We start from the raw sequence: 13,564 nt of genomic DNA, 5'->3' as shown, positions 1-13,564 counted from the left end.
AAAATGTAAATTTCACATCAGTTTATTAATAAAAACAGGTTTATTACTGAACAGTAACGGATAATATTTGATTTGTTTCATAAACAATTTCAAAAAGAATTGAATCATTTTTTACGGTTTTAACAAATAAAATTTCATTCTTTTATCATTCCCAGTAACAGAATTGCTCCTCCTGCGAATGCCATTATCATCGCAAGGATGCTGAAGGCAAACGCGAAATGAAAAGTGAATGTTTAATTAGACAGCAGGTCGTTCAAATCCGCGGCGTAGACTGTTATTGCTATGAAAATTAAGAAACCTACAAAAAAATAGGGAAATGGATATTAGACAGTAATATATTGGTTTACTATCACAACTATTTCAACTCTGTTTTTTGGCTGATAGAATGGCTAGTTAAATCTGATTTGTATACAGGTATAATATTTCTTTGTTTAGAATTTCAATTAACTATACTTCCGATGTTGGAAATTTCAATCCATTCTTACCGCCGGCAAATGATGTTCCTATACCGGCAAACAGGACTGGTTTCTTGTCTTTCATGACAAACAGTTTAAGAACGGTCATGACAACAGCAACAATCAACAAAAGAAGCCCCAGAATGCTAAATGCTCGCACAAGTTCAAACCAACCTGTAATAAAAAGTAGTTCTGATTATATTTCTTGGAGTTGAAAAATTTCAACATCAACATTGAAACAAACTTGTTTATATGGTTTAAACGAAACATATTATTTCAAAGTATATCTGAGGCTACAAGGAAATTTTATTTTTTTGTGAGCCCTTTGGCTAGTTTATATATAATGATGATTTTTTTATTTATCATATGTGACTGAATTGATTCATTTTCAGTTATATTGTATGCGCTCTAAATGCAATATGTCTTGAACTATGATTTTATTATGAAGCTTATGTACTTCAATTCATTTATGGTGATTTTTGTTTTGAATTAAAAGTCCTTGTTTGTTTGGTTATGGTAAGCACGAGTCTTTTAGCATTATGTGTACCCATCTGACAACAATGATAAGCTATTAACAAGCAATAAAACTATATCTTTACTCATACATGTATGATCTCCGTCGTATATTAATATTTTCGTTTTAAGTTCCTTGCCGTATATCGCCAAATAATGTGCTTCAAAATTACCGATATTTATTTCATAATCGATTTCCACCTATCTCGGCTTTCCCTGGATCTAATGTAAATAAACTGGCTGTTAAATATACCTAGTCATGATACATGTAGCGGTCACTTGATCATTCATCATTATCAGCGTAGGCGATTTCATTTAAAGCACTTTAAATTGTTTCTCAAAGGAACGACGCTTTACATAATTTCTCATATCAAATAAGATACTTTTTTAGATACATGTCCGATATTTAATTCAATTTATTAATTAGAATTCAATTTCAAAAACGTTCAAAATTACACCTGACAAATGACATGACATGGGTATTTTATACAAATAACTAAATTACTGCAGTCAAAATTGCCATCAAGCAAAACTTAACGTTTTTATAATTTACATAGATAATGTTTGGATGACCTGCTTTTATCAATTGAAAAGAAATTTCAAGCGACTGGGTAAACAATAGCTTTGAAGTACTATTTCTATATTATTAATATTTACAGATTAAGAAACACAATCTTGACATGTATCATATTCATACCTTCAGTATACGCTACGTCGGAGCATGATGTTGTTCCCAGGACTTCCGTACATTGCGTCCACAAACCGGAATACACCTTGGAAGTACCGAATTCAATGTAAGCCCAATATGGTGGCGCTACGCCAATAATTTGGAAGACCAATGCACATATATTTAGGACTAGTGCAATCATAAACAACTTAGAGGAATCCATGTCTTTTGTTGCAGTTCAAATCTATTTAAGACAATAAAAAGATTTTGGTTTTTTAAAGAGACCTAACGGTATATACATTAAAAAATGTTATACTATGAATTTATTTATCATATCTCATGCACATTGTACTAAAATGGTGGACTCGATTTATTGCGCTTTAATACCTATAAAGTATTTCGAATATATGATTACTTTATAGCGATCGGCGAAAGTAGCAACACCTTCTTTAAGAATGTGAACAAATGTTTATAATGTAGCTGTTCCTTTTTATAGATTTTTAAGTAGTTTAGTAGTAGCTTTAGATTTTGTTTTCTTTGTTTTGTACTCATGTAATTTATTTTTTGTCCTGAAGAAGGGACTGGTTGTCCTGAAAATTTGACAATTTCTATTGTTCGTGTCGTTAGCCATTTTTAGTGCATTATATATATATTTGTTTTGCCTCGGACTAGAATGTCTCGACGTCATTGGATGAATCGCGTCACAAGATTGCCTTATAAATTTCTTTACACGGCAGGCGTCAAAATTTATACGGCAACATGGCGGACGTAACGTTATTTGAGCTTTTTTTTTAACACAAACGTTCAACCATACCTATAATTTTTAAGCCCCAAAATATTTAGAGTGACTCCCCCTTTGCCCGTGACGTAATAAAACGATCCTACATGTATATACAATGGCAAACAGGTTTACACAGATGACTGACGAGAAAGGTACAAAATTAGATAATAAGCTTTTGAATTTAATTGGTATATATTATCTTTTGTTGTTTACATATAAAATTTGGGGTCCTCGACAAAACAAAACACTTATTAGGTTTGTTACTGACTGTTTACAGTAATTTGTGGGGTCGGTAAAGTCCATAGAAGGCTCGGCTCCACCTCGCCTTCTATGGACTTTACAGACCCCACAAATTTCTGTAAACAGTCAGGAACAAACCTAATAAGTAATAATATATATATATATATATATATATATATATATATATATATATATATATATATATATATATATATATATATATATATATATATATATATACAGTACAGGCAACGCGGATCCCGTATTGGCCCGCGTTACCGTCACGGTATTTTTATCGTTCCCGCGATACACCATCGCGGTTTTTGATCGCGGTATGGATTGCGACCGTGATGGCACCGCGACGGTGTGATTTACCGTTATTCCTGCTGCTGCTTGTTGTTGTTACTTTACCTGTACTGTACATTACAGGCAATGCGGGTCGCGTAAATCCACGTGAAATATGCGACTTCTGATTTAAGCATAACAGCTGCATTGTAAATAAATTGTGGTCCATATTATCATAAATTTAATAAATTATATTTATGAAATAGAATTTGATGATATCGAAAACTACATTCGAATTACAACATAACATGATTATTACGCTGTTAAATTTTGTGATGTGTAAATAAAAACACATATCTTTGTATTTGACGTGCTTATTTCAGTTATTATTTCTATTAGTTGATAATCCTGTTTTTATAACAATCTTAAAATTAAATATTTTCATTAGATGAACTCGTATCAATGCAGAGCAATTTCATCTTCTCATTTTATAAGTTGACACGCATAGCGCCGTAAACTGTCAATACATGTGTATGTTTTAAATTGAGAAATGAACAAATGTCGGGAATCAACTAACAAATCTATTTTTCCATTCAATAATAAAATTATCATTCATATATCAAGTTGGTGCTGCGTTAAAGCACATGGAATCATAACGTGTTATCAGTATGCGTTTCCTGTGTATACATAAAAAGTTTAAGTCACGATCATTTTCTGTTGCAGGAAGGAACATCTTCAACACGTTTAGCGGTTAAAGAACGGAGTAAAATGAATCAATTATTTGATATAACTATTATTAAAATTGTTTGATGTAAAATTATTTTTGGTCAATCGTTACACAGATTATCTACCTGCCTCATTCCTGTGTATTCTGTGCGTTCAAGCGTAGAGTGATTTCCTGTCAGTGCGACGGTTTCACACCTTTGTGTAAAACAATTGGGACTAAAGTTAACTTCGACAGTCATAAAGCGGTGGGGGGGGGGGGGGGGGGTAAGGTTACGATAACAGGAAACGTGTTTACATATTTGTACTAGCTTTCAATAACATTACATGTACATGCACACAGAAAATGATATCAATACATTTACTGAAATGTTTAAATGTTTTTTTATCGGCATATCAACAGCAAAACTTTCAAAACATGTTCTTAATTTCTTTGAAATGTGTAAGAACATAAGAACGGTTTAACAACATTTCCTTCTCAAAATAAATTATCTAGTTATTCTGTTAAGAGAGAGAGAGAGAGAGGGGGGGGGCTCGGTCGCGAGCGAACGCTAACCTCCGGCACGGCGGGTAGCTGGTACACCATCACGACACCATGACATGGGATACCCACAATATCTTTCGATTACATAATTTTATGCAACTCTGGGTATCTCTACTCTCAATTTGTAATAATTCAGTTCAGAGAGATACACGTTGATTTGATTTTTGGCATTACAATGGGGCGTATTCGAAGGTGGCAAAGAAGTTGATGAGAAAGGAGAGGCTGGTATAGACACTCGGTACATGTATCTTCCATCTCTCGCAGCTTGGCCCTCATGTCCTGCTCACGTCCAGCATGCAAGACCACAGCTCGATCGACTTCCTCAGGCCGGCCCCACTGAACGTCATACTCATTTCCACACTGAATATTCAAGTCAGACTGAGACTTGAAGAACACACGGCTTCGCACTTAAAGATTGTCGTCGCAAACGAAACGCACTAGAAAGTGGGAATCCTCGCGCAATGACAAACGACGAGCCATACATGTACCTAAAGTAACGCAACACAAATTCACTAAAACGTGAATTCACAAAAAATGTTCTTTACACGCAGAAGACCTTGTAAGAAATGAACGGAACGTGCTAAAAATACCGGGTTGGTAATTTTATAGGAAGCCCTAATTTTTAATCACTTGCTTATCATTAGTTGACACGCATGGACTTCAACAACAAACAATACAGATATAGGCGGACCAATTAATTGTTAAGAAAACACAATTACTCTGCGTACACATTTATGATTTTATTGGCAATTAAAATCATTTCATGATCATTTTTAATTTAACGACCTTTTTAAAATATGATAATGGATTCGAAAATATTTTATTTGCAATTGCTGCATAAGTATCAAATTAAATACGTTTATAATTTATTTAATAGCTATGAAATAAAAAAAAAATAGTAAAAAAGACTCCAAGTATTTCGATTATAATCTCTGTCAAAATCTGGTTAAATATCGTCATTAAATATAAAGAAACATGCAATTTATTTGTCAATCGGGGAGATAACTCCCGCTTGTATACGATTCTTTTCCATCGATAATTTTACCGTGGCGGGGACAGGTAGATGATGAGTTTACCGTGACGGGAACGCGGTATACCTGTCTCACCTGGCCGATCACCTCGATGTGTTTATACCGTGACGGGGCGCGGGAAACACGGGATCCGCGTTGCCTGTACTGTATATATAAAAGAAAATGCACATTTCCAAAGTTTCTATTCACTCGCGCTTTTTGGATATTAGCATCCGTCTTCAGGTGAACATTCATATTCATAAGATGTTATGTATCTTAATATATCTTATGTTTGTTAACCTGAATACAGATGTTAAAATCCAGAAAGCGCGAGTGAATAGAAACTTTGGAAAATAATGTGCATTTTCTTTTCTTCTTTTATTTTCGATACTGTGTGGTATCACCTCTCACTCTTCTTGGATTATATATACTAGACTTTGACCCGTGGGTGTATGGGTTGACATTGCATATCGGACATTTACGAAATAGATACATCGACACACTGTATTATTGACATTTACATAACAAAGCTATAAGCCTACACTAATGCTATTAGTTTCATTACACTTTCCTTAGTTTGAATAATATAACCGTGTCTCGGGAAAGGCAATCACCAAAGTTAGAATGTCTCACTTATACGCGTAATGTAGCAGAAAATTGCAGAATCGCTCCGGAACGATTTTGGAAAAAAAATTAATGAAGTTGCCTTGAAAACAGTCAAAGTCATTAAAATAAACCTTTTTGAGACTGTAAATACCTTCATCTAAAAGTTTGAATCCAGATAATGGAAAAATTCAACACTTTTTTATTACGTACACGTATTCTTCTTAAATAAACAAAAATCCTTTCACAAGTTTGTTGACTATATATTCATAAGCTACTTTTAGATTATATTTCTTTCTATTTGTAAGTTAATAACAGTGTATTAGATTCTAATTTTATAACGTTTTTATATATTTTATTTAGCAATCTATGTTTAAAGAAATCCACACATTAACTTTATTTGTCAATTGAATAAAGGAGAGTCATTTCAATTTCAAATCGGTTACATGACTTTAAAACACATGCTATCTTGAGGATAAAACCCTGATTGTAAAAATAATCGACTAAAATCACAAAAATAATATTGCATACATATTGTTAAATTTACCTTCCTCCAAGTCCGTTATCACAATAACGTATGTTTATTGTCAAGACAGGTGATCATCGGAATACATTGTATATATTGCTATCGTTATAGAAACCTTCAAAATATTTGAAGAATACTCAGTATATTTAACTAAATATTTAGTCTAATAACTTTTGAAATGCCTTTTTTTAGCACTACGAATAGAATACTAGGTTTAAACTGATTTAAATACAAAAACAAATATTTTATTGGCACAAACACAATTGCAAAGACCCAATTAATGTACAGGAACATAATTGTATGTTTACAATAACTGCATGTATATATATATATATATATATATATATATATATATATATATATATATATATATATATATATATATATATATATATATATATATATATATATATATATATATATATATATAATCCACAGTGGTCGGCGAGTTTAGATATTAAGTAAAAAAGAAAACACGAAAAACGTTCAGTATAGCTTAAGCGCTTTCATTTTAAAATCTTCAGAAGCATATAGCTTATAGTTATATATAACATTTCCTTAGAATAATTGACTTTTGTGCTCAAAGCAATCATTAATGAAATTCACAGTAATTTTTAAAATAGTATGTATATCACCTATCTATTTAAACATAAATGTAAAACGTATCTTTTTTTTGTCCAAGTTATTGGCAATATTTATTTTAATTATATTGTAAAAATTACTAAAATAGTTTTTCCTAAGTTAAGAATAGGCCTTACATTTAAAAGGAAAATGATCATCTTCAATTGCACCAGTTTTACAAGCATTACAATATCTTTCATTCCTAAATGTGGCATTATATCTACCACTTTCTATTGCACGTTTATGGGCACTTAATCGTATTCTACTAATAGAAGATCTCTATAAATTATCTAGAGTGCTTATTAAAAGACAGAAATAGTACGAAATGCACAAATTATTAGTCAGATGAGATTTAATTTTTCCCCATTACAGACTGATTGCAAAGTCTGACAGCATAACTTATGCTCCGTTTAAAGACCAATATTCTAAGTACATGTACATCAATCAAATGACCCCAATTGCATTTACACTGTGATGTATTACATTATAAAAAGTTAAAGGTTTATATTTCAGTTTACTGAAAGACTTCCATTTATGGCTTCTAATGTATGTATCAAATAAATAACAAGCGCTAAACGTGAAATGATTCAAAGTGCCGCGATTTCCATTTTCTTGATAGATTGACCGATAAACTGATTCAACTGTGTTCATAAATAATATTATCATCAAAAAGCACAATTTCTTTGAAACTCCACAATACAACATATATGTAATCAATAACCGTTTGGTTTCGTCCCCTGAATGCTTGGATTTATTCAACCCGCATGTTATGGATTGACTGTAAACAAAACAGACATTTAGAAATATTAGTGAACAAAATGTACACAGGTGTATCTTTTATTTGCCAAATTATTAAACCTTGATATATAGCGATGTCTAAGTCGTATTACAATCACAGCTGCCTGGACATCGGGGGCGAATTTTGATGTGAGGCGAAATAATGCGGTATCTCTTAATGTAGTTGGTTTTGTTAAAAAAATCATCATTTTTTTTCTCATTAAAATATGACTTAGTTGATAAGGAAAACTACTGCAAATATTTTATTATGCACATACTTAGCATAACCATCGTTTGAAAGCGTTCACAAAATTATATAGAAAATCGGAAAAGCAGTAAAAATATCCATATTTACCATTCTACACTAAAGAGAGATACTAAAAACAGGAACACTAAATTTGACTTTTTTTAACTGAATTCGTATTTAAGTTCCTTTAACATATATTTGTAAGTAAAATTCGCTTCATCCTATTAACTATTTATGCGGGGCCCTTTGAGAGGGTAACCATCTCAATGTTGTCTAGTTTGGCCTATGATAATAACACATTTTCATTACAGTGTATAGAGAACTATGCAGAACTATTAGTGATGACATCACCCTAGTAAGCACTAAGGACCCTTCTTAGGTATTTTAAATATCTCTGTAAAACCAATGGCGTAGCTGCCGTTAGGCACTTAAGGCACGTGCCTACACATGATTTCAAAACCAAAAATTAAAAGTGTTAAAATGTAACATTTAAATTAATTTAAAAAATATATATACCACACAGCAAATATCTGTCTTTTCTCTATTTCAAGACTGATTGTTTGGCGTCACAAATATGTGATGTCATATAGGTATTGCGTAGCATCAATCGCTTAGTGAATGCACATGTGAGTGACGTCAATAATGCTAGTTATTGCGTAATCAGTCAATGAAAAACAATAACGGGCAATGACCCAAAAGTAAGAACCTTGGATGAAATGTTTAAATTCATGAGGCAAAGCGCAGATACTCACGGTAATTCTAGCAATAAAAAAAACATCAGAAGAGTTGTGTTACAGAATTTTATGCTCCGTGTATATATTTTGTTTATATTTTTATATATCACTTACCCTGTATATTTTGTGTATATTTTATTCATATCAACTGCTATTTTAATAATGTTATGTTCTTAATTTGTAGATAAATTATTTTGTATATACGTTTTTAAAACAGAAAAAAAAGAAAAAAAAAGGAATATTCAAATGTCACAATAATGATTTTACTTAATAATTAGTTAATATTATTTTTATGTCGAAATCTTTAATTACTTATTTCTTTAATTTTCAAATTAACGTCAATTGTTAAATAAGCCTCACAGGACCGCTTAGTATTTTAATTACATAATTCAACCTGTTTTGACATCTTACCTTGCACCTGTGAGCGTCTTAATTACATAATTTGAACAGTGGTTATTAACACTAATTATAATGATTGTTACCTGTTCGTTTCATTTTTATCCACGCCCATAAGTAATTAAATATCCAATTATATTTTATATTTCGGGATTAACTTTATGGGCGTGACTTTGTAATTATCGTCGAAATAAAACCAAAAGCCAAACGCAAATTGTCACCTTTGACATTTGCGATCTAAATTAATAAACTTTATATTTTGGCCTTATTTCAATATTTGGTTTTATTTCGAAGGTAAATATCTTTTCATTTTATGTTATTTTTAACTGTCAATTTTAAGAACTGTTTATATTGTGAGTTTAACTTTTGACATTTGCGATCTAAATTAATAAACTTTATATTTTGGCCTTATTTCAATATTTGGTTTTATTTCGAAGTCCCCGAAGATCCTTTATTCCCCGGTACCTCAGCAAAGCGAGTACACAGGAAAAACCCTGGTAACAGTTGCCTGCTTAAATTCTGATGAACAGGACAATATATCTACTTCAACAAGCTCTTGTTCTGAGACTTGCAATATTCTGCCTTATCCTCTTATCCTGATATTGCCAAATAACTACAACAATGGATGATTCAGTGCATCAAGTGGTTTTGAGTAAAAATTGGGGCGATGCAAATTTGTTTACATTTCCCAGGAGGTAAGTCAAATTAAACAAACTTCAGTCTTGTTCATAGAAAATAACCCCCCCCTTTTTTTTTTAAAATTTAAAAACAAAATAAGTACTGTAGAATGATCTTCTTGGAATTGTTTAGTTGAAATAAGGAAGTTTTATATCTATTCGTTTTTAATAAATAAACTACGGATAAAGGCTATAATAAACAGAAATTTTCAATAACCCAGTGAATGGCTCATGAATGCAATAAACTAAGAATTTTTAAAATTCATCACTCATTCCGCCATTCCTCATAATTGCAATAAGGTTATTATCCATACGTCACAAAACAACGTCTGACGTAATTCACGCGTTATTACGTATTTTCCGTGCCCGATCAAATCGAGACCTAACGCTAAAAGGTGTACATGTGTTTCAAACCAAAAAAATCACGCTGGCCTAAAACTTAATTCAAAACAAATATATATAAAATCCTGAAAATGCAATCAATTAGCCTATTACTCAGCGAAATGAAAAATTGACTGGGTTGTGTCGTTTGAGTACTCGTTTTGAAAATATACTGTAGACCGCTTACTTTTGTCCTGCATAAACATCAATTCAATACAAGGTTGAACTTAATCCGATTCTTTGAACATTAATCCATGAAAGTCCAGAAACATTCAAAATGAAATCCTGACAGAGATCTATATTCCAATGCATAAGGGAGATAAATACACAAGGGGAAATGATTTGACTTATTTCATCTTTATCCTATGTTTGCTTAGCAACGAGCATAGATATATTTTCCACACAAAAAATGTTTTTAGAATTAAAATCATGTGCTGAAGAAAAGTTATTTCATTTTAAGAACAGTCTTCAAAACCAGTAGAAAAAAAAGGTTGAATAGAAATTTTGTCTTAAAGGCATATCAGGTAGTTAGTATTATCCACGCGTGTGACTGCAATTTCTAAATACCGATCTCGATCCATAATAGTTACCGATATCCAAAGATACAAATCTTGCTATTTGAATAATAAAGATTTATCAACAGTTTGTTTAATTCATGTTTTCTATTTAACAATTATCTTAACATATTTTTTAGAGTCTTGAAATAATAAACCTATGCACAATTTAATTTTTACGGATCTTTTTTCAAAATATATATTTTAATGATTTTTACCCAAAATACGCCCATTGTGATCCTGAAAACGCCGGTCCCTTGGGTAATTTTATTTCAAATTGATTAAAGGCTTAAAAGGGGCATGGTCACGATTTCGGTCAAATTTTATTTCTCTGTTTTTATTATTTACAATTGCAATGCTTTGGGAATGTATTTCTAATGATCAAATGAAATTTGGGTGCCAGTCGATGAGTTTTAGGCAAGATACAGGGCTCACAATTCCTCGTCATGTAATGGTATGATTAAGTGTTTGATGATACATTTTGTACAGTATCACCCATCCTTCTTTTCTTGAAAATGTTTTGTCTCTTTACATTTGATAACTACAAGTATGAACAATGTTGTTTTTTTTTAGATACAGCAGACGGGTATTTGCACCTAAAAGAAGACAGTGATTATTACCATCAAATTCAAGGGCAGCTGTACATCACCAAGAAGAAATGTTGCGATTTAATAGTATGGACACCGACAGATCTGGCTATCATTCGCATGGTAAAGGACATAAATTGGTCAGCGAACATAGAGAAACTCATCGATTTTTATTTTGAAAAGTTCATACCAGAGGTCAACAAGAAATAAATTGTACAGTTTGATACCCATCTGCTGACTGTTTCTGGTGAACGTACTAGTAAGAGTCGTGGTCAGCTTTAACATTTGTATCATGAACAAAATATTTCATAATATTACTGAAATTACATGTTGTTTCTCTAATAATATTCTTTAAACAAGTATGCCAAACATTAAACTGATTTAATTAAACTTATAATACATGTACTTGTTATTAAGGTCTTCCGTTTCCAACGGAAGACCTTATTGTTATTGCTTTGTTTCTTTTTCCCTTTTATTATTTTTTTTTCTTACGCTTTTTTGTACAAGCGATTTCTTGAAAACGGCTTGACCGATTTTTGTGAAAATTTCAGATCTTGTAGATATTGATAAAAACCTTATATATAATTTTTTATTTTAATGACGTCATTTCCGTTCGGGAGATATTGACGTTTTAGATATTTTTAGAGGGTCATTTTGTCCTGCTATCTCCTCCTAAACGAAAAAAGATATTGAATTTAAATTTTCAGGGATTGTAGACAAAAGATTGTAGATGTGTTTAAAGGCATTTATGGTTGTCTGGCTTCAAAGGCGTCGAAGCTCGCCTGGACCCGAAAATCGAGTTTGAAAAAACGACGTAATTTTTAATGGTTTTCGTTCTTTATCTCCTTTCCTGAAAATATTTTACTATAACATATAGAGCAAATAAAATTTATATTTATTTATTTTATAGCTTTCGTTTGATAACAAGAAAAAGGGGCTGGTCCCTTAATTTAGGGGCCAAAAGGGCTCTAAAGTCTTTCTTCTATAGCCCTTTACTGAGAAATATTTTGTAATATGTTAAAGAAGCAAAAATGTTCATCTTTCACTAAAAAAACTATACATTATAAAATTTGTATCATGCGTTACGTAATTAGGGGTTTTAAGGGGCCAGAAGTCCAAAACTTCGATCGAATATATCTCAAAAAGGACAAATATTTTGAAAAGCAATATAGAATGAAAGATGCTTAGAATGATGTTTTAAACAATATTCAATCATAAAAGTTTCGTTATCTGGCCCCAGTAAGGAGATTAGGGGTCGGCCCCTAAAATGTCCTATCCCAGATAGCTCTCAAACGGCAAAGAATTTCTAAACACTTGTTGAACAAAATATGTTTAATATCAAAAGAACTTTCGTATGATGCCTAGAAAAAGGGGCTAGCCCTTCAATTTAGGGGCCAAAAGGGCTCTAAAGTCTTTCTTTCATAGCCCTTTACTGAGAAATATTTTGTAATATGTTTAAGAAGCAAAAATGTTCATCTTTCACTAAAAAAACTATACATTATAAAATTTGTATCATGCGTTACGTAATCAGGGGTTTTAAGGGCCAGAAGTCCAAAACTTCGATCGAATATATCTCAAAAAGGACAAATATTTTGAAAAGCAATATAGAATAAAAGATGCTTAGAATGATGTTTTAAACAATATTCAATCATAAAAGTTTCGTTATCTGGCCCCAATAAGGAGATTAGGGGTCGGCCCCTAAAACGTCCTATCCCAGATAGCTCAAAAACGGCAAAGAATTTCTAAACACTTGTTGAACAAAATATGTTTAATATCAAAAGAACTTTCGTATGATGCCTCGAAAAAGGGGCTGGCCCTTCAATTTAGGGACCAAAAGGGCTCTAAAGTCTTTCTGTCATAGCACTTTACTGAAAAATATTTTGTTATTTGTTTAGGAAGCAATATATTCATCTCACATTTATTTAACAATATATTATAATTATTTTATCATGTGCTCCGTATTAAGGGGTTTTTAATGGGTTTTAAGGGGCCAGAAGTACAAAACGTTGATAACTTACCTCAAACAGAACAAATATTTTAAAAAGCATCATTTTGAAAATCAATATAGAATAAAATGCTGAGAATGAGGTTCCTAACAAAATTCAACCATCAATTTTTTTTATTGTTGCCCCGATAAGGAGATAAATGGTCAAATATCAAAGTCAAGCTCTTATAACCTTCAAAAAATCGCACGGAAGACCTCCTCGTTGCTCGCAACGAGATCGTGTCTAGTTTTTTGTACT

At 31.8% G+C, this 13,564-nt stretch overlaps 1 protein-coding gene across 2 annotated transcripts; it reads right to left on the bottom strand.

The window, feature by feature from the left end:
* On the bottom strand, positions 1-6,424 carry LOC105344662 (uncharacterized). Of its 2 annotated transcripts, none has more exons than XM_011452494.4 (4): positions 6,353-6,405; positions 1,666-1,879; positions 486-629; positions 1-298 (listed from the first exon to the last, which is right to left on the bottom strand). In XM_011452494.4, the coding sequence occupies exons 2-4, from the start codon at positions 1,856-1,858 to the stop codon at positions 234-236; spliced, it is 402 nt and encodes a 133-aa protein (XP_011450796.3). In that variant the 5' UTR covers positions 1,859-1,879; positions 6,353-6,405; the 3' UTR covers positions 1-233. The 2 variants fall into 2 exon arrangements, with proteins under 2 accessions (XP_011450796.3, XP_065941944.1); XM_066085872.1 differs by having other exon boundaries at positions 2-298; positions 6,369-6,424.
* Positions 6,425-13,564: the final 7,140 nt, after the last annotated feature.

Source organism: Magallana gigas, chromosome 5, assembly GCF_963853765.1.
Source record: "Magallana gigas chromosome 5, xbMagGiga1.1, whole genome shotgun sequence".
Classification (NCBI taxonomy): Eukaryota; Metazoa; Mollusca; class Bivalvia; order Ostreida; family Ostreidae; genus Magallana; species Magallana gigas.
Note: the sequence above shows the minus strand (reverse complement) of the source record. Positions and strands in the feature narration are given on the sequence as shown.

Bases quoted from the DNA above. Each gene is read 5' to 3' on its own strand.
- LOC105344662 (XM_066085872.1), bottom strand. From the start codon at position 1,858: ATGGATTCCTCTAAGTTGTTTATGATTGCACTAGTCCTAAATATATGT. The intron at 630-1,665 runs GTATGAATATGA...TTTTTATTACAG, and splicing joins CGACGTAGCGTATACTGAAG to GTTGGTTTGAACTTGTGCGA. The intron at 299-485 runs GTAAGAATGGAT...ATTTTTTTGTAG, and splicing joins AGGAACATCATTTGCCGGCG to GTTTCTTAATTTTCATAGCA.